This window comes from Grampus griseus (assembly GCF_964374135.1).
Source record: "Grampus griseus genome assembly, chromosome: 9".
NCBI lineage: Eukaryota > Metazoa > Chordata > Mammalia > Artiodactyla > Delphinidae > Grampus > Grampus griseus.
In genome coordinates this window covers 37,072,287-37,098,495 of record NC_139003.1, presented here as the reverse complement: position 1 = coordinate 37,098,495, position 26,209 = coordinate 37,072,287, and the positions used below count along the sequence as shown (strand labels likewise).

At 40.0% G+C, this 26,209-nt stretch overlaps 1 protein-coding gene across 1 annotated transcript in view; it reads right to left on the bottom strand.

The window, feature by feature from the left end:
• Window positions 1-26,209, bottom strand: part of DOCK4 (dedicator of cytokinesis 4) — a gene marked incomplete at its 5' end in the record, with an annotated part of 331,569 nt that overhangs the window by 139,810 nt on the left and 165,550 nt on the right. The window contains 2 exons of the mRNA XM_082661517.1: window positions 2,265-2,421; window positions 24,519-24,625. Coding sequence (XP_082517643.1) covers window positions 2,265-2,421; window positions 24,519-24,625 — 264 coding nt within the window. The remainder of the gene's footprint in view (window positions 1-2,264; window positions 2,422-24,518; window positions 24,626-26,209) is intronic.

Below are 26,209 nucleotides of genomic sequence, written 5' to 3'. Positions count from 1 at the left end.
TGCGGAGCACAGGCTCCGGCCGTGCAGGCTCAGTGGCCATGGCTCATGGGCCTAGCCGCTCCGCAGCATGTGGGATCTTCCCGGACCGGGGCACAAACCTGTGTCCCCTGCATTGGCAGGTGGACTCTCAACCACTGCGCCACCAGGGAAGCCCAAAGATCTTTTAAATAGGGGTATTATCCTGGATGATTTGGTGGGCCCACTCTAATCACAGGGGTTCCTAAAAGATGGAAGATGGTTAGAGTCAGAGAGATTTGAAGATGCTATGCTGCTGGCTTTGAAGATGGAGAAAGGGGCCAGGAGCCAAGGAATACAGGTGGTTCCTAGAAACTAGAAAAGGTAAGTAAAAGGATTCTCTCCAAGAGATTTCAGAGGGAATGTGGCCCGGCCGACACCTTGATTTAGGCCCCATGAAACTGACTGCAGACTTTTGACCTCCAAAATCGTAAGATAATAAATTATTGTTGCTTTAAGCCAATAAGTTTACAGTAATCACTACAGCAGCAACAGATAACTAATACAAGCTGAAATAGTCTAATGGAGACAATCAATTAAATGTGAACTTAGACTCTATAACAGACACACAACTAATCCACATGGGATGAATAAAAATTCCACTGAAGGGAGTCACTAACATGTTGATTTTATTATCTTCATAACCTCCATGGAGTTACACTGTTCCCACAAAAAATGCCTGAGGTAAATGCTTTATAGTCATTATAGAGATCTGTCAATGAAGGTTTTATTTAAGAAAAATCATTAACCACTGAATACTGATAAAGTCTGGTATAATGACATGACTTGGCAATAGCTACTTTCAATCAGATTTACTAAAAATGAATTACGTAGTTGATTTTTAAAAATATTTCCCAAAAATACTTTTGGAAGGGGAGAAACAAAACCCAAGATAAATGTGAAAGAATCATTTGCAATTTGCCAACTTCTACGTAAATACAGTAGCAATGCATGACAAATTGAGGGGTATCTTAAAAGTGGTCATTATAACAATGCCACAATTTGCTTCTTTTCTCATTCCATGTTCTAAGAAAAGAAATATATTTCTTACTATGTGACACAGAAGAAAGAATTAATAACACAAAAGTTTAAGCACAGGAGCATTTTTTGACACAATACAGGGCCCTGACTTAGGATGGTTTGACTTAAGATTTTTTGACTTTACATGGGTGTGAAAGTGATATGAAATCATTTAGAAACCATACTTCGAATTTTGAGTTTTGCTCTTTTCCTGGGTTAGCCACATGCTAACACAGGTCCAATACCCTCTTGCGATGCTGGGCATTGAGCCCCAGCTCCCAGACAGCCACGTGATCTCGAAGGTAAACAACCAACACCAGTTACAACCATTCTGTACCTGTACAACCATTCTGTCTTTCACTTTCAGGACAGTATCCAATAAATTACATGAGATATCCAACACTATGATAAAATAGGCTTTGTGTTAGATAATTTTGCCCAGTTGTAAGCTAATGGAAGTGTTCTGGGCATGTTTAATGTAGGCTAGGCTAAGCTATGATGTTTTGTAGGTTAGGTGTAATAAATGCATATTCTACTTACCTTATTCAGGTTACCATGGGTTTATCGGGATGTAACCCAATCCTAAGTCAAGGAAGAGCTGTGCCTTATTATGAAGTGATTCTCTTCAACATAATGAATCTGATTTTATTAATATGGCATTCAGGATGCTTTCCAGAAGGCTTACATGGCAACCATGAAGAACTCAAAAATGTTTAATTTGCTTCCTTCATTATAGACAATGTTTTCACGACAGTTTGCCAAGGAGAAGAGCTTGCTTTATTAATCATAACTTGCTAAACAATCACTGACATAAAAAGTAATGCTAGAATAGAAAAGCAATATCCACCTAATTAAACAAAAAACAGCCTTCACTCTAAAGTCTGCAATTAGCACTGTCTATGGAGCTATAAAGCAAGAGAAATTAAGGTGGTGGTAATCCTGGTCTTTTTTTTTTTTTTTTAAAGTAGCTGGGTTTGACGGTTTATTTTGAAGAGTTGTGTACTTGGGTTCCAATACTGGGATAATTCTATAGTCCTTAAACTACATGCATTTAAGAGATCATTGGGTCACAACTGTTTTCACATTATTGGAAATCACAAACAGAAAGATCAACATTTTTTCTAGTGCAAAGTTATTATACATAACATTGACGTTTATTGAATATCCTATCAAAATTCACATGACTACTTAAATACAAGGGCTTTCAAATAAAACAGTATTATAATTACCGTTTTGTGTGAGTTTTGTGGAACAGAGAAAAGATGTTATCCAAAAAGACTCCTTTGTGGCCTTCATGGCTTGATTATTATTCCCAAGGAGAATGCCCTTGGAAAAAGGAAGTTTGAGGTAGCGGGCAGTATCCTGAAGATTTGTGTTTTCTTCACACTGCAAAAAATATTTTAAAAAATGGGATAGGGGAGAGAAGAGACCTCATGAGAATTATTAAGCATGATATCCATCTCTAGTGTTTATGAACTGGGAAATATTCCAAATATTATTACAAATAGAATTTGGCTTTTAAGTAAAATGCAACAAAAATGTCTAAGAGGAATTACGCACGGATTTTGGACTCAGACCCATTTGGGTTTGAATCCTATCTCTGTTACTTCCCACACAAGTAACTGTATCAAGTTGTTTAACCTCTTGTGATTTCCATTTTCTCTCTCTATAACCTCATTGTGCCGTCATGAGAATTAGATTACATAAGGCCTTTATCATAGAGCCTGAAACATTGGAAGTGCTCAAGAAATCATACTGCAGTGACCATCGCATTTAAAAAAAGTGCTTACATTCTTCCCACATCTTCTCTGAGGCGGATATTAAACAACTCCTTACTTTGAAAACTGGCAATTAAAGGACTCTGTATTTCAGGATAATCTAATAGCTCCACTATGTTGAGAAGTCTCTACAGAAAATGCCAGCCAACAAATGTAAAAGGAATTATAGGTTTTAAAAAATACAGTTTCATATTCCTAGTGTAATTCTTATTTTAGTCAATGATTGTCGCTAAGTGCTAAAACCAGCAGGAAGACTGTTGATGGGGAAATGAACATTCATATGATGCCACACAGGTTACCTCCTACTGGCCAGACGACAGACAGATGTCTGTCACGACAGATGTCTGTCAGGACAGATGCCCGTGGGGGGACTGGGTTGTCAGCCCTCAAACGCAGGGCAATGCAAAGAAACACATCATCATCTGCAATGTGTTCTTACAAAGCTGTGGAACCTGAATCTGTTACACCTACAGGTTAAACTTCTACTTCACAGGAAATACGAGGGACAGAGCAACATGCTGAATGTTAGGGGGAAGCAACCAGACAAAGCCAGAGGCAGCACTTTCTGTAGAATGCTTGGCTTTGTACCTTCAAGTCAAGTTTTGTGAAAAAAAGGATTGTTCTAGACTTATGAGATAGATAGCCAGATACAATGTAATGGTCCTGGATTTGGACAAACTTGCTGAAAAGGATTTTTTTTTTTTTGAAATGTATACATTGACTAAGTTCTAGATGAGATTAAAGAAAAATTAATGATTGGAAAAGTCATTAACTGAAAAAAGGAAATTAAAAAAATATATATAATGAAGCAATCTAGATATCCTTCAGTACATGAACAGATAAACTGTGGTACAACCAGAAAATGGAATACCATTCAGTGCTAAAAAGAAGTGAGCTACGAAGCCATGAAAAGACATGGAGGAACCTTGATGCATATCACTAAGTGAAAGAAGCCAATCTGAAAAGGCTACATACTGTATGATTCCAACTATGTGACATTCTAGAAAGGGCAAAACTACGGAGACAGTAAAAAAGATCAGTGGTTGCCAGGGGTTTTGGGAGTAGGAGAAAGGATGAACAGGCAGAGCACAGATTTTTCTAAGGCAGTATGATATTATCATGATGGATACATGTCACTATACATTTGTCCAAACCCACAGAATATACAAAACCAAGAGTGAACCCTACGGTAAACTATGGACTTTGGGTGATGATGATGTGTCAGTGTAGGTTCACCCTTGGTAAAAAATGTACCATTCTGGTGAGTGATGTTGCTAATGGGGGAGGCTCCGTATGTGTGGAGGCAATGGGTGGAAGGGAAATCTCTGTACTTTACTCTCAACTTTACTGTACACTAAAACTGCTCTTTAAAAAAGTCTATTAAAAATATGTATCATTTGGGTAAACGAAGTCCATTCAGAAAAACATTCAGAAAGATATACACTAAGGGGTGAACAGTTGACATTGTTTGGGTAATGACAGTCTGGTGTTTTTATTTTATTTATCTATATACTGCTTTTATAATGAAGGTGATTTTATATTAAAATTCTGAGAAAAAATATTGTAACAGATACAGAGATGGTATAGCTTAGCTTATTTTGAGTATAAACATAGGAACCTTATTTCTTTAAATATTTTCAAGGCTAGTGTCTTGGGAACAGGTAGGAAATTAAGCACAGAATCCCTCTGGTTTTCTAGACTACTCTGTGTGAGTTACAAAAAAATTTTAATAATAAATCTTTAAGAAAGACCTCTCTAACAAGTTGAGAGAAACAGAATCAGAATATTACACGATGTTCTTCCCAGCACACCTGTCCAGTAACGGGAGGACCAACACACACAATAAACAGCCTCCATAACTCTCTTCTCATGTTATGACTCCAAATGCTTTCTCTTATTACTGCAAGATATTTCATTTAGACAGAAGAATGCATATATAGTTTAAAGAATAATTATAAAGTGAACACTTCAGATGCTTTCCTGAGAAAAAGTGCTTAGGGAAAGTAATGTTCTGGAACTTGGGGTCACCGTCCCCTCTCCTCAATCCTGTTCTTGGTATCAGGGCTTGGAGCACAGCAAGCTATAACGTGAGTCACAGCAACCCATACTGGACCTATTTCCTGCCTGGATCTGGTCTATGGGGTCAGAAACATGCTCTGGTCTGCCATCCCCAGCCTGACTTATGCTCCATTTGTCGAACCATACCTCCTATTGGGACTGAAGTCTCATGCAAACCCAGTCTAGACACTGTCTAGCTATTTCCAGACCTCCTCCCCAGAAGCTGGAGTATGCCCTGGGCTGGTATGCTCCATTTGTTCACAGAAATCCTGCCCCTATAGATAGATCTCTTAGCTCCCTTCCCTCCAGCTAACTAGCTGCCTGCTCTTGAGCACTTCTGGAAGCCCCTTAGAATTCCTGCTTGCTGAGCTCATGTAGTTCAACTGGCAGTCAGGGACCAGTCACTGCTGTGTCGTGTCCATAGCGGGCACCGTGAATAGAAGCCTTGGCTGCCTTCACTGGGGCCAGTCACTGTGGCCAGGTCAGTGTCACCTTTTCTAGTTCACTGCACTTCTCTCCCAGCCTGGGGGACCAAGACCTCAGCATCGGAGTCTCTCTGATTCCGAGATGTGACACCTTGAGAGCTTCTTACAGCTAAACTCTATCACCCTTACTCAATGCAAAACACAGTAACTAATACAAACATTACTCTGGACACAAAAGTTATCTGAAGACCTTGCACCAACAATACTGGTGTGCATATGTGTGTGCTGTGTGTGTTGCTGTTGGTGTGGGGAGCAAGTGGGGGGTGGGTGGGTAGGAATTCTACCCTTAAATTCAGTAAAGAAAAGTACATAATTACTCTTTGGTCTCTGTGAACCCTTTACTATAATATTTACCAGGAGTTCAGAGCTGGTTTTTTTGTCCAGTAAGAGTCAAGGCCATACGCTAGGTATGGGGTTAGAGTTTTAATCTATTTCCAAAGAACTTAAGTGGCCTGCAGAGAAAATCTCATGGCCTATCTTTTCTTGTCCTCTGAGGTTTTCAGCATGCACCCATAACACATCACACAACACTGCAGCTTTTAAAGGCAATCCAAGCAACCACCATTTAGGCTAAGCACTCTGTGTGTATTTTCTTATTCTGATAATAATCCTATGAGGCTGGACATTGTAACCTGGGGAGCTTATGTGATTTCCTCAATATCACAGTATTAGTAACTATCAGAGCCAGGATCTGTACCAAAGTTTGTGCTTACAACTACTATACGACACAGTAGTTATGACAACAATGACTCTTCCAAAGACTCTTGTTTTAACCAGGTTTTGAGTTTTGCTATAACAAATTTAAAATGTATCAATTTATAGATAACATACTGAATGGTGGGTATGTCTAAGAAAGACCCCCCCCAAAAGTTCATTTTTCAAAAAAAAAGGTATGTTTGTGGAAGACACCCTGGGAGAGAGCTTAGAGTGGTCTGTGGATCTGAAATAGTTTCATACATGAAATGGCTATGAGTCCTACAGTGAAATGGCTAGTTGACGTTCTGAAACCACTCAGGGAGCAAAAGGGATCACGTGATCCGGATGCAGTGGGGAAGAGGGGCAGGTAAGAGCAGAGAAGGCATGACATGGGAGACTGGAAACACAACAGGTGAGATAGAGATCGTTCGTTCAGTCACTTGATGAGAGAGGATTTATGGAAGAGAAATGAGGTTGAAGATCAGTGAAGAATAGAAATGGGTTCCAGAAGATGGGCCTGTAAGGCAGGGGCAGTGGTCAGCAAGGGTTTAAGCCAAAAAGGTTGTCCAGACTCTTAAGAGGAAATACACAGCTCACCAGCAGAAGCCAGGGAATGAGCAAGAGTCAGCAGTGAATCCCTCGATTCTTCTGCCGGGTGGGAGAAGGGTCTGCACTGTGAGAACCACAGCATGGACGGGAGAAAACAAACAGGAATGAGCAATCTCCTTCCAGCTGAAGGGCTAAGAGTTCATGAAATCAAGGAAATGGAGCTGGTAAAGGACAGCATGGCGCTGCCTGTGTTTTAATTGGAAAAACAGTACAAAGGAGTTGTGGCTGGGTGTCTGAAGGCCTGGGAATCTGAGCAATGTAGGCTCGACAGCAAGAAACTGCAGTTTTGCACAAAATTACACTGCATGTAGTTGATAGATGGTTTTGTCACTGCAGTCGAATCCAGTCACACCCCTAAACTACATGGAGGGTTAAATGTGGATCACTTGCATTCCGGGGAACACTTGGAACACAACTGATTTGGTGTTGGCATAGGGACGATTTTTTTCATCAAATCCAGTGCAGGCATGGAACAAGGCAATATGGATATGAGAATAAGGACTGTCCTCCCTGTCCTCTTGCGACAGACACAGACACAGCTGAAGTCTTCCTGGCGTTATGGTAGATGTATGATGACAGAGAGATGAGGGAACGATTCACTGAGCCATTCTGTCTAGGAGAGACAAGGCGACATGACCACAGCCTCTTGAGGCTGCTACTGGATTGTGGGAACAAAACAATGTCATTGTCGTAGGAAAGGACAATTCTCTGTGTTTGCTTTGAAAGGCTGGGATCTGTGCAAGTCATTTTAAAATGGCATGAAGTTAATTTATTACAAATTAGAGAAGAGGGAGAATAAAGCCAGCCCTTTGCTTTACTCGACATGAATCAGATCTCACAGGAGGGATGTGTTCCCTCAGATTCTTACAGAAGAGTTAAAATGCAGGCTATGTGGCAGCAGGAGTAGCCTCTGTCTTCTGTGAGATTATATAGCATGGTCACAGTCTATTTCTTTGTCCAGAATTAAAATCAGTTGGTACAGCATTAAATGTTGCATCACACCCCAGGCTACTTTTTGACCACTGTCCTAGGCACAAGAAAGAGATGCAATGGTCATAGACACTCTTCCAGAAATGTGGTATCTGCAATAATGCAAGCTATGTGATTGAGAGAAATAAATTAAAAATTTCTTCAGAAATACACTGGTACAGAGATTCATAGTATATTAATCAAATTAAGGGGCCTGTAATTTGCAGGAAGTAGAGAATTAAATTAAAAATGATAGCAATTTAGACAATCCAGTTGAAACGATATATTGCCAGTTAATCGAACCAGTTGTGGCAGCAAAATACATTCTTCTGGGGATACTTTCAATATGCTTCGTCATCCTTAATGTCACTACTAAACATTTATTAAAGTCCTACTATTCGACAGTCCTTTAATTCGGTATAAGGAATGTAACAAGGAAATAAACACAGTCCCTGTCTGTGAGGGCATTCCATGCCTGACCTCTGCATTCATCTGTTAATACTGATTACAAAGCTGTGATAAAGATCCCTGGATTCCAGCTCTGCCAGGGAAGGGAGGGGAAACCTTATGGGAAAGAGGCTATCTGACCTCAGTCGCAAAGAGTAAGGCTCGCCAGGCAGGTAAGGGAGAGAAAGGCAGGTTATGTGGAAGAAACGATACATAGAAAGACACCGGAGGAAAACCGTACATATATAAGACTATGGAGATATGGCAACTCAATGCAATGTGGGATCCTGGATTAGATCCTAGACTAGAAAAATAACATTACTGGAAAAACTTGTGAAATCTAAATAAGTTTTGTGTTAACAGTATTATACCAAGGTTAATTTAGTTTCAATAAATGTGCTATGGTTATGTAAGATGTTAACATAAGGAGAAGTTGGGTGAAGGGTATATGGGAATTTTCTGTACTATTTTTGCAACTCTTCTGTGAGTCTAAAATAACTTAAAAAACAACTGTTTTACAAAGTACAGGTGTAGTCAGACAGCTATATGTAGTTTAGTGTGGCTAAAGGCCGTGATTCTTTTCAGTAGCAAAAAAGCCTTGGGACTACCGTAAACATCTTAAATGAAAACTCAAGGTGATTCTGACACCTGGTTTAAATTCCCTAGATTAAACTACTACCAAGGAGGGCTTCCCTGGTGGTGCAGTGGTAGAGAGTCCGCCTGCCAATGCAGGGGACACGGGTTTGTGCCCCGGTCCGGGAAGATCCCACATGCCGCGGAGCCATGGCCACTGAGCCCGCGCATCCGGAGCCTGTGCTCCACAACAGGAGAGGCCCCAACAGTGAGAGGCCCGTGTACCGCAAAAAAAAAAAAAAAAAAAGTACTACCAAGGAGGGGAGGTGGCACCGACTGGTCGTGAAACCAAGCATTTAGATATGGGGATGAGTGTGAGAAGTCAAGAAAAACTGCAGGGTTCTGTTCACCTCAGGAGACGATGGAGATGGCATAAAGAACTTAGTTTTGGACAAGCTGAGTTCGAGGCATCTCTCGTGAACCGAACTGAAGATGTTCAGTAGGCTGGTAAAAGTTCTGGGCTACAAGCCCATAGCTGGCTGTCAGCAGCAGAGATGCGGCAGGTTAATCCACAGAAGTGCATGAGATGGTGTCCAAGGATTAAATCCACGATAGCACCAACATTTAAGATGCAGATAAGATATAAACTAATGTATATATAGGATGGATACACAACAAGGTCCTACTGTATAACACAGGGAACTATATTCAATATCCTGTGATAAACCATAATAGAAAAGAACATGAAAAAGACTGCGTGTATAGCTGGGTCACTATGCTGTACAGCAGAAATTAATACAACATTGTGAATCAATTATACTTCAGTAAAATTAAAAAAAAAGATGCAGATAAGAGAGAAGAGTACTCAAAGGAGAAGAAGGATGAAACTAAGGTGAACACTGGAATACGGGATTTTCAAGAAGGGTAATCAATAGTGTTTCATGCTACAGGGAAGTCAAATAAGGAAAGATTTAGAAAGGGTCCAATAGTGTTGGCCCCCGCGTTAATGTTAGTGACCTCAAGGGAGAAACTTCATTTGAGCTGCGGGGACAGAAATAGCCTGAGGAACAAATGGAAGAGAGTGGCGGGAAGTAGAGACAGTGAGTGAAGACTGGCCTTTCCTGCAGGTGGCTGAGATGGGAAGGGAAAAGGCAGTGTGGTAGCTATTACAATTTTGTTTGTCTTTAAAGAAAGAGGCTTGAGCATGTTAAAAAATCTGAGACTACTGCCAGAAGACAGGAAACATAGCTGCAGGAGCAAAAGCAGACATTGAGAGAAGCAAGGTCCCAGGGGACTCGGGAGGGAGGAAGATCCTGAGGGAAGCAGGTGGAAGAATCAGCCTTGGAGGGAAGGAGTCTTGCCCCATCCCCTGAGACAGGAAGCAGGAAGGAAGGGAAGGATGCAGATTAGTTTGCAGACGGCAGAGGAGAGAACACAGGAAGTTAAGGAAGTTCCTGTCTGATGGCTTCTGTTTTCTCTGTTAAGGACACGGGAAGCGGTGAGGTAGGCAGAATGGCACAATCTTGTCGATAGCTCTTGTGGGGACTGAGAGGGGGAGCTGATTAGTTGGCCTGCAGTGTGGATGGTCCTGCCTCTATACCCATCAGGCTGATGCTAACCTATAGGAACTGTATAATTCCCTCCACTAATTAATGTGTAACCACCTAAGGAGGAGTAGAGGAGGGGGCAATGTTGACAGACTGATCTAGGGCTGGGTTTTACTTCCCATGCAGGTACAGCAGAACTAAAGATTAAGGGATAGTCTGAATAATAAAAAGAAGAAAGTGAAGTCAGGGGGGGTTTATTGGAGCAGAATAAGACTGAAAAATAGGTAGAGTATTAATAGAAAATTGGAAGGTTGAAAGGTTGTGGTCAGGAGATCAAGAATTTACGATTTTTGATTAGAAGTGGCTCTGGATGACCTCATTCATCCGTGCGTGCATCCGTCCGTGCACCCACGCATGCACGCATCCAGTATTTATTTAGCACACATGGGAGGTCCTGCTGGCTGGGGATGAAGGATGGCCAAGAGAGACCACAGTGAAGCAGAACACAAATGAAGGTCGCTGGAGTGGAAGTGACCAAGAAATAAGAGGAGAGGGCACTGGACAGGTCAACCAAAAGGAGGAGACAACTTTGAACTAGGGGCTAGGCTGACTGTAGGAAAGGGAACAGCCACCCACCACCCCATCCTCCCCTCTTCTTTGCTGGCCAGGAATATCTATACAGGTAGAAGGCAGTAACTAGGACAGGTAGAAAGTTGCAGCACTGTATGGAATGAGCCTTATGGAGGGCAGGGAAGCTCTTTACAAGAGGGTGGAAAACCAGTATCTTTAAAGGCACTGGGGCATTTAGAGACGTCCAGACACTAGACACAAGGCTTCAGAAGATGAGCCCTCTACTCCAGAGGCCACACAGGAAGCTCTCTCGGCAGGAGAGCCAAGGGTTCAGTTGAGACAGAATGAAAGGGCTTCCTGCACGTCACATTAATAGCCTTCAGTGTTAAGACCAAGTCCACTTATGAAATTATCTTAGACTTTTTTTTTTTTTGGCTTTGCTGGGCGGCATGTGGGATCTCAGTTCCCCGGCCAGGGATCAAACCTATGCCCCCTGCAGTGGAAGTGCAGAGTCCTAACCACTGGACCACCAGGGAATTCCCCCATCTTAGCCTTTTTTAGCCTTTTTTTTTTTTTTTCCTGTTCAGCTTCTGTGTTCAGTTTGGCATGCTTTCATGCTAAACTTACCAGGTTATCTACTTTTTCATTTAATTTTGCAGGTGTTTACTATTTAATTTCTCTCACAGTGCGTAATAAAACAAGGGTTATATGACCGATTCTCCTATGCCCAAGCCCACGGTGGACAGATGTGTTTCAGGCTTGTCTAAGATCTACTGATCATGGTTACAGAGGCGTCTCTTTCAGAATAGTTGGAGCAGCATGCAGAGTTCTCTGGAGAGCAAGATGTCCTATCAGTCTATCTGAATTTTTCAGATTCCTCTCATGTTTTTCATTTTACTTATAAATATAAACATACTCTAGGAAAGGGTAAGTGGAGAGCAACTCAATCTGAGAAATCTACCTCAAAGACGGTAACAAGTGCAGAGGGGCTGTGCTGGACTTCCATGGACTAGGTGAGGAACTGGGATGTAGCATAAGAAAATGAAAAGTTGCAGGGAAAAAATATGAGCCACAAAGTGTTTATGAACAAACTTTTAGGGAGCAAAAGTGAAATCAACAAACACATAAAAGACTCTTGCAATCTAGGCCATACATTAACTTAATCCCTTTCCAACCAGGAAACATGATCATCCTCTATTTAGCTGACTTCTTATCTGGCCCTTCTCTTGCTCAGAAGCAATAGATCCCACTCTAAGGGATCAGATTCTCTACCGAGCAAAACCCCAGGCTGGCTAAGTTGGGTCACTTGAGCCATAGTGGTGTTAATCAACAGTAATGAATTTGCAAAACTCCAATTTCTTTAAAGGTAGATTGTATTATTATTATTACTTGTTTATGCATCCATCCTAGACCTGACAGTATTTTATTTTATTTTTAATTAATTAATGAATTTATTTATTTTTGGCCACATTGGGTCTTCGTTGCTGCGCAAGGGCTTTCTCTCCTTGCGCCAAGTGGGGGCTACTCTTGGTTGTGGTGCACGGGCTTCTCATTGCAGTGGCTTCTCTTGCTGCGGAGCACAGGCTCTAGAGCGCAGGCTCAGTAGTTGTGGTGCACGGGCTTAGTTGCTCCGTGGCATCTCGGATCTTCCTGGACCAGGGCTCGAACCCGTGTCCCCTGCATTGGTAGGCAGATGCTTAACCACTGAGCCACCAGGGAAGCCCCTGACGGTATTTTAGAACGTACTTCTAAGAACTAAAAATCCTTCACTGGAGTAAGTCAGAATGGAGACTTGAGTGCACAGCTATTAACTTTCTACCCTCCTTCTTTGGATTCTCACACTATTCTCCTTAAGAGACTTGACTTCCAGAAAATGAATTATCTTAAGCTCATTATTTCAATGAGCTTAACTTGCTTTTCTTAACTTTAACTTTTCTTAACGTGCTTTCCAGCAGGTAGCTGGCGGGGGGGGGGGGTAGCCAAAAATATCCCTACAAAGTTAAGGAAGACAACAATCCTACCGGAATGCAGCAAAATAACAGAACTTAGTAAGATTAGATACTGTTACTAGCAGGTTAGCAATTCCAAAGACAGGTTTTGGGTTTAGCCATCAAACACTTGGATATATTACTGATGTTCTGAGAGCTGAAACGGGACTCTGGAAGCACAAAATCTTTAATGCTGACTAATCAAGTTCTTTCACTTACCTTCCTAAAGCTGTAACATTCAGATTTTTGTAGATTTCAGAGTTTATCTCCATTGAACACTCCTCCAAACTTATTATCAATCATGTAAAGGTGAAAAAGACCTTGAAACGGAGCTTTGCCCTTAGAATTCTTTAGCTCTTGCCATAAAGGATGAGTCCAGGTCCTTGCCACACTACTGACTGTTAACTCTGTGAGAACCATTTCCTTAAAACACACTCAGAAGAGGAGTCCAGCCATTGTCACAGAGGGAGACTATCTCAGGCCCAAATTAAGCTATTAAACAGTCTTCAACACAGCAGCTTTTTTTCTTGGCTCACCACAGGATTGAGTCTTTCAAACTAATACCTTACACAAGGAGCAAGTAGATTTTAAATCTAAATAGCCTACTATGAGCCACAGTTATTCTCTGTGTCATATCTACAAGGAGTTAAGGACACTTTATTTAAAAGCATTTTTTTCCGTCTTTCATCAACCTTAGATTTCATAGACAGTATCTGTCAATGAATGACATGGATATGGTTTATAAAGATCTGAGACAATTAATGTTTCTTCAAAACCTTCCCATTAACAATACTGTCAAGATTTTATGACAGAAGAATGGCCTTTAGTTAGATCAATCTCCATAATTAAATGGTATAAAACAAAGCTAAGTACAACTTTCTGTCTCTTCTCATTTTTACTTTTTCAAAATGAAGATTTTAATGTCTTTAAATGATATGTGCCCACTAATAAAACCTTTAAGAAATGTAAAAATACTTTTGTGTCCAGGAGTCCCACTGGGTCCTGCTTGGTTTCAGTAAGGGCTCGAAGCCAGGCATTTTGCATGCACTTATTCTCCCAGCAAAACTGAGTGCTAACCCTGACTGTTCTGAAGACAGGGAATAGGTTCAGAGAGGTCACTGGGGCTGAAGCCAGGCAGGATTTGGGGGGCACTCAGGATCCTTCTGATGGAGCTCTGCATGTGAAGCCTGGATGCAGGAATTTTCAGAAGAGGATGGTGCTGTGCATGACGGCTCTTTGGCTTGACAGACAGACCCCTGAGTCAAAAAGGACACTCTGATGTCACCCATGGATTTCCCCATATACTGCACTGACACATGGCACGGTGTCCTACTTTTCAGAGAGGAGACTGCAGAGGATTCCTCTCTTGCTGCCATTGCTGAGATTTTAGAGGCCACTGCTTTCAAGTAGACTGAAGCTGGGGGCGCCTTCAAGATGGCGAAGGAGTAAGACATGGAGATCACCTTCCTCCCCACAAATACATCAAAACTACATCTACGTGTGGAACAACTCCTACAGAACACCTCTTGAATGCTGGCAGAAGACCTCAGACCTCCCAAAAGATGCCCTCAGGAGACCTACACTCAGAGGCGGCACCAAATCCAAAGCTGAACCCCGGGAGCTGTGTGAACAAAGAAGAGAAAGGGAAATCTCTCCCAGCAGCCTCAGGAGCAGCGGATTAAATCTCCACAGCCAACTTGATGTGCCCTGCATCTGTGGAATACCTGAATAGAAAACGAATCATCCCAAATTGAGGAGGTGGACTTTGGGAGCAACTGTAGACTTGGAGTTTGCTTTCTGCATCTAATTTGCTCCTGGTTTTATGTTTCTCTTAGTTTAGTATTTAGAGCTTATTATCACTGGTAGATTTGTTTACTGATTTGGCTGCTCTTGTCCTTTTTTAATTTTATATATATATATAATTTTTTTTTCCTTTTTCTCTTTTTGTGAGTGTGTATGTGTATGCTTCTTTCTGTGATTTGTCTCTATAGCACTGCTTTTGCCATTTGTCCTAGGGTTCTGACTGTCCGTTTTTTGTTTTTGTTTTATTATAGTTTTTAGCACTTGTTATCATTGGAGGATTTGTTTTTTGGTTTCGCTGCTCTCTTCATTCTTTCTCCTTTTTTTATTACCTTTTTTATTTTTAATAATTTTTTTCTATTTTAATAACTTTATTTTATTTATTTATTTCCCTCCCTCCCTCCCTTTTCTTCTGACCTGTGTGGCTGACAGGGTCTTGGTGCTCTGGCTGGCTGTCAGGCCTCAGCCGCTGAGATGGAAGAGCCAAGCTGAGGACATTGGACCACCAGAGACCTCCTGGCCCCACATTATATCAATCGGCGAGAGCTCTCCCAGAGATCTCTGTCTCAACACTAAGACCCAGTTCCAGTCAACGACCACCAAGCTACAATGCTGCACAACCCATGCCAAACAACTAGCAAGACAGGAACACAAAACCACCCATTAGTAGAGAGGCTGCCTAAAATCATAATAAGTTCAGAGACACCCCAAAACACACCACAGGGTGTGGTCCTGCCCACCAAAAACACAAGACCCAGCCTTATCCACCTGAACACAGGCACCACTTCCCTGCACCAAGAAGCCTACACAACTCACTGAACCAACCTTAACCACTGGAAGCAGACACCAAAAACAATGGGAACTCCGAACCTACAGCCTGTGAAACGAAGACCCCAAACACAGTATGTTAAACAAAATGAGAAGACAGAGAAATACACAACAGATGAAGAAGTAAGGTAAAAACCCACCAGACCAAACAAATGAAGAGGAAATAGGGAGTCTACCTGACAAAGAATTCAGAGTAATGATAGTAAAGATGATACAAATTCTTGGACAGAGAATGGAGAAAATACTAGAAATGTTTAACAAGGACCAAGAAGAACTAAAGGGCAAACAAACAATGATGAAGAACACAATAAATGAAATTAAAATTCTCTAGAAGGAATCAATAGCACAATAATGGAGGCAGAAGAACGGATAAGTGACCTGGAAGATAAAATAGTAGAAATAACTACTGCAGAGCAGAATAAACAAAAGAGAATGAAAATAATTGAGGACAATCTCGGAGACCTCTGGCACAACATTAAATGCACCAACATTTGAATTATAGGGGTACCAGAAGAAGTAGAGGGAAAAAAAGGGATTGAGAAAATACTTGAAGAGATTATAGTTGAAAACTTCCCTAATATGGGTAAGGAAATATTCAATCAAGACCAGGAAGCGCAGAGAGTCCCATATAGGATAAATCCAAGGAGAAACACCCCAAGACACATATTAATCAAACTATCAAAAATTAAATACAAAGAAAAAATATTAAAAGCAGCGAGGGAAAAGCAACAATTAACATACAAGGGAATCCCCAGAAGGTTAACAGCTGATCTTTCAGAGAAAGTCTGCAAGCCTGAAGGGAGTGGCAGGACATATTTAAAGTGATGAAAGGAAAAAACCTACAACCAAGACTACTCTAGCCAGTAAGGATCTCATTCAGACTCGATGGAGAAATTAAAACCTTTAGAGATAAGCAAAAGCTAAGAGAATTCAGCACCACCAAAAAAGCTTTACAACAAAAGTTAAAGGAACTTCTCTAGGCAAGAAACACAAGAGAAGGAAAAGACTTACAATAACAAACCCAAAACAATTAAGAAAATGGTAATAGGAACATACATATCGATAACTACCCTAAATGTACATGGATTAAATGCTCCAACCAAAAGACAAAGACTGGCTGAATGGATACAAAAACAAGACCTGTACATATGCTGTCTGCAAGAGACCCACTTCAGACCTAGGGACACATACAGACTGAATGTAAGGGGATGGAAAAAGATATTCCATGCAAATGCAAATCAAAAAAAAGCTGGAGTAGTGGGTCTCATATGAGAAAAAATAGATTTTAAAATAAAGACTATTACAAGAGACAAAGAAGAACACTACATAATGACCAAGGGATCAATCCAAGAAGAAGATATAAAAATTGTAAATATTTATGCACCCAGTACAGGAGCATCTCAATACACAAGGCAAATGCTAACAATGATAAAAGGGGAAATCAAAAGTAACACAATAATAGTAGGGAACTTTAACACCCCACTTTCACCAATGGACAGATCAACCAAAATGAAAATAAATAAGGAATTACAGCTTTAAATGATACATTAAAAAACATGGACTTAATTGATAGTTATAGGACATTCCATCCAAAACAACAGAATGCACTTTTTTCTCAAGTACTCATGGAACATTCTTGATTTGTGACCCAAGCTATGATCTAGCTTGGGTCACAAATCAAGCCTTGGTAAATTTAAGAAAATTGAAGTCGTATCAAGTATCTTTTCTGGCCACAATGCTATGAGACTGGATATCAATTATAGGAAAAGAGCTGTAAAAAATACAAACACATGGTGGCTAAATAATACACTACTAAATAACCAAGAGATCACTGAAGAAATCAAAGAGGAATCAAAAAATACCTAGAAACAAATGACAATGAAAACACGATGACCCAAAACCTGTGGGATACAGTAAAAGCAGTTCAAAGAGGGCCGTTTATAACAATACAGTCCTACCTCAAGAAACAAGAAACACCTTAAATAAACAACCTAAGCTTACAACTAAAGCAATAGGAGAAAGAACCAAAAAAACCCAAAGTTAGCAGAAGGGAAGAAATCATAAAGATCACATCAGAAATAAATGAAAAAGAAATGAAGGAAACAATAGCATAGATCAATAAAACCAAAAGCTGGTTCTTTGAGAAGATAAACAAAATTGATAAACCCCTAGCCAGACTCATCAAGAAAAAAAGGGACAAGACTCAAATCAATAGAATTAGAAACGAAAAAGGAGAAGTAACAACTGACACCACAGAAATACAAAAGACATGAGAGATTACTACAAGCAACTATATGCCTGGAACAACCTGGAAGAAATGGACAAATTCGTAGAAAAGCACAACCTTCTGAGACTGAACCAGGAAGAAACAGAAAATATAAACAGATCAGTCACAAGCACTGAAATTGAAACTGTGATTAAAAATCTTCCAACAAACAAAAAAGCCCAGGACCAGATAGCTTCACAGGCGAATTCTATCAAACATTTAGAGAAGAGCTAACACCTATCCTTCTCAAACTCTTCAAAAATATAACAGAGGTAGGAACACTTCCAAACTCATTCTACGAGGCCATCATCACCCTGATACCAAAAACCAGACAAAGATGTCACAAACAAAGAAAACTACCGGCCAATATCACTGATGAGCATAGATGCAAAAATCCTCAACAAAACACTAGCAAACAGAATCCAACAGCACATTAAAAGGATCATACACTATGATCAAGTAGGGTTTATCCCAGGAATGCAAGGATTCTTCAATATATGCAAATCAATCAATGTGATACACCATATTAACAAATTGAAGGAGAAAAACCATATGATCATCTCAATAGATGCAGAAAAAGCTTTTCACAAAATTCAATACCCATTTATGATAAAAACCCTCCAGAAAGTAGTCATAGAGGGAACTTACCTCAACATAATAAAGGCCGTATATGACAAACCCACAGCCAATATCATTCTCAATGGTGAAAAACTGAAACCATTTCCACTAAGATCAGGAACAAGACAAGGTTGCCCTTGCCCACTCTCACCACCATTATTCAACATAGTTTTGGAAGTTTTAACCACAGCAGTCAGAGTAGAAAAAGAGATAAAAGGAATCCAAATCAGAAAGGAAGTAAAACTGTCACTGTTTGCAGATGACATGATACTATACATAGACAATCCTAAAGATGCTACCAGAAAACTACTAGAGCTAATCAATGAATTTGGTAAAGTAGCAGAATACAAAATAAATGCACAGCAATCTCTTGCACTCCTATACACTAATGATGAAAAATCTGAAAGAGAAATTAAGGAAACACTCTCATTTACCATTGCAACAAAAAGAATAAAATACCTAGGAATAAACCTTCCTAAAGAGACAAAAGACCTGTATGCAGAAAACTACAAGACACTGATCAAAGAAATTAAAGATGATAGAAACAGATGGAGAGATATACCATGTTCTTGGATAGGAAGAATCAACACTGTGAAAATGACTATACTACCCAAAGCAATCTACAGATTCAATGCAATTCCTATCAAACTACCACTGGCATTTTTCACACAACTAGAACAAAAAAATTGCACAATTTGTATGGAAACACAAGACCCCGAATAGCCAACGCAATCTTGAGAAAGAAAAACGGAGCTGGAGGAATCAGGCTCCCTGACTTCAGACTATACTATAAAGCTACAGTAAACAAGACAGTATGGTACCAGCACAGAAACAGAAATATAGATCAGTGGAACAGGATAGAAAGCCCAGAGATAAACTCACACACACTTAGTCACCTTATCTTTGATAAAGGAGGCAAGAATATACAATGGAGAAAAGACAGACTCTTCAATAAGTGGTGCTGGGAAAACTGGACAGCTACATGTAAAAGAATGAAATTAGAACACTCCCTAACATCATACACACAAAAAAACTCAAAATGGATTAAAGACCTAAATGTAAGGCCAGACACTATCAAACTCTTAGAGGAAAACACAGGCAGAACACTGTATGACATCAATCACAGCAAGATCCTTTTTGATCCACCTCCTAGAGAAATGGAAATAAAAACAAAAATAAACAAATGGAACCTAATGAAATTTAAAAGTTTTTGCACAGCAAAGGAAACCATAAATAAGATGAAAAGACAACCCTCAGAATGAAAGAAAATATTTGCAAATGAAGCAACTGACAAAGGATTAATCTCCAAAATATACTAGCAGCTCATGCAGCTCAATATCAAAAAGACAAACAACACAGTCCAGAAACGGCAGAAAACCTAAATAGACATTTCTCCAAAGAAGATATACAGATTGCCAAGAAACACATGAATGTATGTTCAACATCACTAATCATTAGGGAAATGCAAATCAAAACTACAATGAGGTATCACCTCACACCAGTCAGAATGGCCATCATCATAAAATCTATAAACAATAAATGCTGGAGAGGGTGTGGAGAAAAGGGAACCCTCTTGCTCTGTTGGTGGGAATGTAAACTGATACAGCCACTATGGAGAACAGTATGGAGGTTCCTTAAAAAACTAAAACAGAGCTACCATATGACCCAGCAATCCCACTACTGGGTATATACCCTGAGAAAACCATAATTCAAAAAGAGTCATGTACCACAATCTTCATTGCAGCTCTATTTACAATAGCCAGGACATGGAAGCAACATAAGTGTCCATCAACAGATGAATGGATAAAGAAGATGTGGCACATATATACAACAGAATATTACTCTGCCATAAAAAGATATGAAATTGAGTTATTTGTAAAGAGGTGGAGGGACCTATAGACTGCCATACAGAGTGAAGTAAGTCAGAAAGAGAAAAACAAATACTGTATGGTAACACATACATATGGAATCTAAAAAAACAAACAAACAAAAAAAACGTTCTGAAGAACCTAGGGGCAGGACAGGAATAAAGACGCAGACATAGAATTGGACTTGAGGACACGTGGAGGAGGAAGGGTAAGCTGGGATGAAGTGAGAGAGTGGTATGGACATATATACACTACCAAATGTAAAATAGATAGCTAGTGGGAAGCAGCTGCATAGCACAGGGAGATCAGCTCGGTGCTTTGTGTCCACCTAGAGGGGTGGGATAGGGAGGGTGGGAGGGAGATGCAAGAGGAGGAGATATGGGGATGTATGTATATGTACAGCTGATTCACTTTGTTATACAGCAGAAACTAACACCATTGTAAAGCAATTATACTCCAATAAAGATGTAAAAAAAAAAAAAGAGAAAACTTTGGTGTGAACCACTGAAAAGGAAGGAAAAAAAAGAAAGAAATGTAAAAATAAAGTCGTTGTTAATATTTTAGGACATTCTTCCAAGCATTGCTATGTACACATATACATGTGGACATGCAGTTAAATAATTTTATAAAAATGGTCTTACACTAAATGTATGCATATATAAAATGCTGTTTATCAATATATTATAAACATTTTTCTATGCACATAAAAATTTCCACTAGACATTATTTCAATAACTATGTAGTATTTCATTCATTATATGGATATAACTAACTCATGTATCTAACCAGACCTATGTTATTGGTAATTTAGTTTACTTTCAAGTTTTTCCATATTTTAAGGAATCTGTGTTGATCATCGTTGAATCATGTTTGCTTACCTTATCTGATTATCTTCTCCCAATAAATACCAAGATGTGGAATGGCTGAGCCAAAGGATATACACATTTAAAATATTGTATTGCCAAACTGTCCTACAGAAAGACAATACTATTCACATTTCCCTCTATGAATGCAAAAGAGTGTTCGTTTCCCTTTAATCTTCTTTGCCAATTCTCAGTTTTAAAAGTCTTTACCAACCTAATAGGCCAAAAGATTTCCCATTCTTTATTTAACTTACAGTTCTTTGATTATTCATATGTTTATCTTATATTCTTGCATTTATTATTTTTGAATAGCTTGTTTGTAACATTTAGCAAATTTTTTCTTTTTAACTTATTTGTGATAACTTTTGGTAAACTGGGAATAGTCCCCCTTGGTAAGCTGTGTTGCAACCATGTTTCAGTTTATCGTGTGTCTTTTAGCCTTGATTATGATGATTTTATCAATAAAAGGTTTTAAACTTTATTTAGACAAAGTTACACATTTTTTTGTACCTGGTTTGTAACATTTGAGAGGCATCATTAGAAAGGCCCTCTGTACCTAAACTTTCTAAAAATGTTCACTCATAGTATGTAGGCTCTTACAGATTTATTTTTTACATATAATCTGGAAATTGCTTTGGTATAAGAAGCAAGGTAGTGATCCAGCTCTTTATTTTTCCCTCTAACACGCACTGTGGTCATCTCAACACCACTTATAAAATGGGCCATTTTTTTTACCCAGTAATTTGAAATCCACTCGTCTCCCTAACTTTGTTTTTTTCGTTCAATTTTTCTTTAATTAATAAATTCCAGGCTGCAATCATCAGGAGGCTGTGCTCCTTCCTGCCATGGCAGAGGAAGGATAAGCATTATGCTCATAATATGGTTTTATAATCATAACCTGCAAGTGGCCTTAAGCTGAAACTGAACTTCTCGGCTCAGTGCTATGAAAAAGAAAACCATGGCATCAACTAAACGAAAAACTTAAGATGTTATGCTTGGCAGGTATTCCATACCTCTTTAAGCAACAATAACCCTAATCATAAGACAACTCAGCTACTTAGGGTTTTTCTGTGGAGCTAATGCTTCCTGATGGATCTACACAATGTAGGTCTGCCTCAAATTAGATGATCTACAGATACCATCCTCAGCCTCCTTTGTGATGGAGAAAGATCATTGGGAACACCTGCCGTTTAAATTGTTGACGCTCAAATAAATTTTCATAATGCTTTATGGATTGTAATTCTGGGATTCAGTGAAAATTTGTGGAAGGGCTTGAGATGATTCAAAGCTCTACTTCTGAGAAAAATGGCTCTGCCAAAGGCACCAAAACAGGCCCCTGGTAATGGAGTAGAATGATTGTCTCGGAATCAATACCAGTTGGACTCCTAAATGCTCACATGGAGAAGGAAGCTCTGCTACTTGTCCTCCTGGCATTTTAAGTATATGGGTATCTCTAATTAGCAAGTAAGAATCTTGGTGTTACTCATACTAGTTTAGAGGAAGTCAACCTGAACTTGACTGGAAACTTAGCACCTGCCCAAAAAGCACCCTCTGACCCACAGGTGAGAGAGCCCACATGGTGAAATGCCATAAAGAAGTGATTTATTCTTCTAAATATTATTAGGAAGCTAATGATAACCTTAGCTCTTGCCTTTTCTGTGTGAAGATTTAATGGTATGCAGAGGCAAGATCACAAACATCCATATCAAGTACCATTAATGTCTTTTGGAAAACTGTAGCTGAAGACATTGGCTGTCATGTTACCCATATCACATAAAGGGGCCTCAGACCTAAAGGTGATTATTTTAGATTCTCAGGTGTCTAGTGCATTGAGCTCCTCTGTTTGCTTTAGTGGTTACTCTGTTTTAAAATATTTTTTCTTTGTATTTTAACACTGTGAGCTCCTTTAAGCCACTTTTGAAGTCTAGAGCATGTACGTGTCAGCAATGGAGGGACTTTAACTGTTTTGTTTGCCACTATATTCCCAGTCACTAGAAGAGGGCCTGCCCTGCGGTTTGCAGTCAATGTGTTGAACAAACAATTAGAAAATAAACGATTCAAGAAATATACACATACATATACATACACAAACAAAAACTGCCAGGTGTGTTGTGCAGGGACACTGATTTTACTAGAATAATCCAAAGGTAAAGAAAGTTTTTGTTTGTAATCTCCTTCATTCATTCAGTATATCTTCACCGCGCATCTGCCGCATGCCAGAACCCCTCTGACACAGCTGTTGCTCCTGAAGGGCTCATATATCTACCAGAGTTAAGTCAAGGGATCACCAGACAATCATGGGACAATGTAATGAGGACAATGGTAAGAGGTGTGTGCAGATATCCAGGGAACTCATGGGAGCGCACTTAGCCAGCTGGAAATCCAGGGAGCAGGGGGCTGCGGCGTGGGGACCATTCTCCTGAATAAAGGTTCTGGCCAAGGTGCGCCTCTGTGGATGAGGAGGTGTCAGCTGCGGGGAGACAGGGGGCGGCAGGTGTGCCAGGAGTGCCAGGTGGAGCAGGGGGAACCAGCAGGCAGGAGGTGAGGAACCAGAAAGAGCTGATGTGGCTATGGCATTAGGTAGACGACCGGAAGTGCTGAGAGGTGAAGCAATAGGGAAGAGGCAGCCTGACACATGCTAAAAGCCTGCAATTTTCCCTCTTGGCAATGGGGAGCTTTTCAGTGGGTTTATATCAGAAAGGGGCCTGGTGAGATCTGCACCTTAGATGGGTCGCCCTGGCTGGCTGGAAAAAGGACTAGAGGGAGATAAGGTGCAGGTCGGCAGGACTAGTTAGCCCAGGTGAGAGCTGACAAGAGCTTGGAATAGCATGTGCTTACAGAAACAGAGAAACGCAAAGGAGAAATATTTTGGAGAAGATCATGTACTTTAATTCTCTCTTTCATAGTTGCTAGTGTTTTTATTCTATACTTCATTATTACTGGTATTCTCTGATAACTTCTAAGGATCTCTTGTTTTGTGAGTTTTCTTTTTGTTGCCTCCTACACTATCCTTTATTCCAAATGCTTTTAATGACAATTCTTGATGCAAAAAATAGAAAGTAACAACCACTAAAGTTGTCATGACAAAGAACAGCCATTTCTCTGCTTGCTTAGGGAGAGCAGCAGACAAGAAAAATGTAAAGCTGACCTTGCTTAATTTGCTTCTGGGGGTATACAGATCTTCAGATAAGAAAGCAGGTATTGGGAGTATTTAAAAATTTATTTGTAAGGTTTATCTAATCCTATCACAGCAAGAGAAAGGACTTTAATGTCACCCTATAGACTTACCCAAATACCTACACTTCAATTAAGATGAAAAAATAAATCATCCTTAAAATAGGTGTTAGAATATGACAGAGTATAGAGACAATATTCTCAAAAGTCACTCTCCCTGTCAGCAATCTTCCAGAAGAGTATCTTTGCAGTCATTTTTTTCTCTTTTCCACAGTGAGGATAAGACAGTGAGCTAATAATTCAGCCCTGTTTTTCACAGCTGCCCCCAGCATCTGACTGACGTTACCTTATGCACAATGAGCTCGTGAGTGCCATCTGGAAGAGTCCTACCATCTTCCTGCATCAGGGGGACAAAGGAGAAGCCAAACAACTTCTTCTCTCCTTTCTCCTTTGCTGTAGGGGAAAAAAAATTAGTCAATTTTTTTGAATTAATTGAAGTATAGTTGATTTACAATGTTGTGTTAGTTTCAGGTGTACGGCAAAGTGATTGTCATATATATATATATTTTTTCAGATTCTTTTCCCTTATAGGTTATTACAAGATACTGAGTATAATTCCCTGTGAAAATCAGTCAATTATTTAAGTGTATGCTTATACAACTGTGTTCAGATATATAGACTGTGACGATGCGTGATCATCAAGAAATATACCCCCCGACACACACACACACGCCAGCTCCTTTTACACAATGAAGAGCAGCTTTTATGATGGGACCTCTATGTACAGTAGCCACCCTCTAACCCCATATTCCTGCCTTATAATCTGCAAGTTACACTCCTTGACTAATTTGCTTCATGGGATTCACTATCTGAAATTATGGTGTTTTTTTGTTTTTTTTTTAATTTGTGGATTTCCTGTTTCTTCTCCTCACAACCTACCCTCCACTCCTGAACATAAGCACCATGGAGGGCAGGATTCTTGTCTAATTAAGTTATTCTACGCTTGGTCTCTCAAAGAATGCCAAGAACATAGTAGGTTCTCAGTAAATGTACAGTAAACAAATGAACGAGTGAATGAATGAATGTGAAATGCAATATTTTGCTTACTCCTCCTGGAAAGGGAGGCTCTCAGCTCTGCTTTGGTCCATGACAGAACTCTCCCTACAGCCACATGTGCAAACACAGAGCCCTACGGAAGCCACCTCCTTGGAATAAGGCATGCTGAAAGACATAAACAGCATTCTATAGTTTGATAAGAGCTTACTGCAGTAGTATTCTGGAAGTCAGAAATGAGGCAATGAGGTTTTCAGAGGCCTAATTGTGAATTACAACAGCTAGAAATGTCAAGGGTCATTGGCAATTGTTTATAGAGAAGGAAATTGAGATCTTACAATGTCAGGTAACCTGTTCTAGATCTCTTCAGTACCACTGCAGTTCTTTCCACACACCTTCCTTTTCTCCAAGAATGGAGAAAGCATGGAAAGAACCTGGTTTGTTCAACTGGACCCTCTCCTTGTATTTAGACGTGTAGGGAAGAGTTGCAGGGCTGGCAGCCATTATGGGCTGGACAGTTATTCTCTCCCACACAAGTGCGTAAGTAGAGGTTATACTTGATAGAGAAGTCCAGCTTTGGGATGCAGTAAGACCCTCACTAGAGATGTCAGATATGGTGATCCTGAGGATTAGACAAGAGGCTCTAGCAACAAACACGCTGCTTCTGGCATTTAACCACAGGGACATGGAACCCTGCACAGAGAGTAGTAATTCTGGCTGGCTAGCTTAGGCCCCTAGCACGAGGACATCCCTGAAAATGTGATTATAGCAACGGTTCTTCTTTTTAAATCATTGATTTCAACCCCAGAGGTAAACTGGGGAAATATCAGTACTCTTTAAAGTTAAACAAAAGTCACAGCAAAGATCTCTGGGAAGAGATTTCTATGTCAATGAGCATGCTGGGTATGGAACTTATGATTTAGGGAAGACTTATTTACAAATAATTTTCTAAGTTGATTTGACTGTCATTTTGGTGTGGTTTTT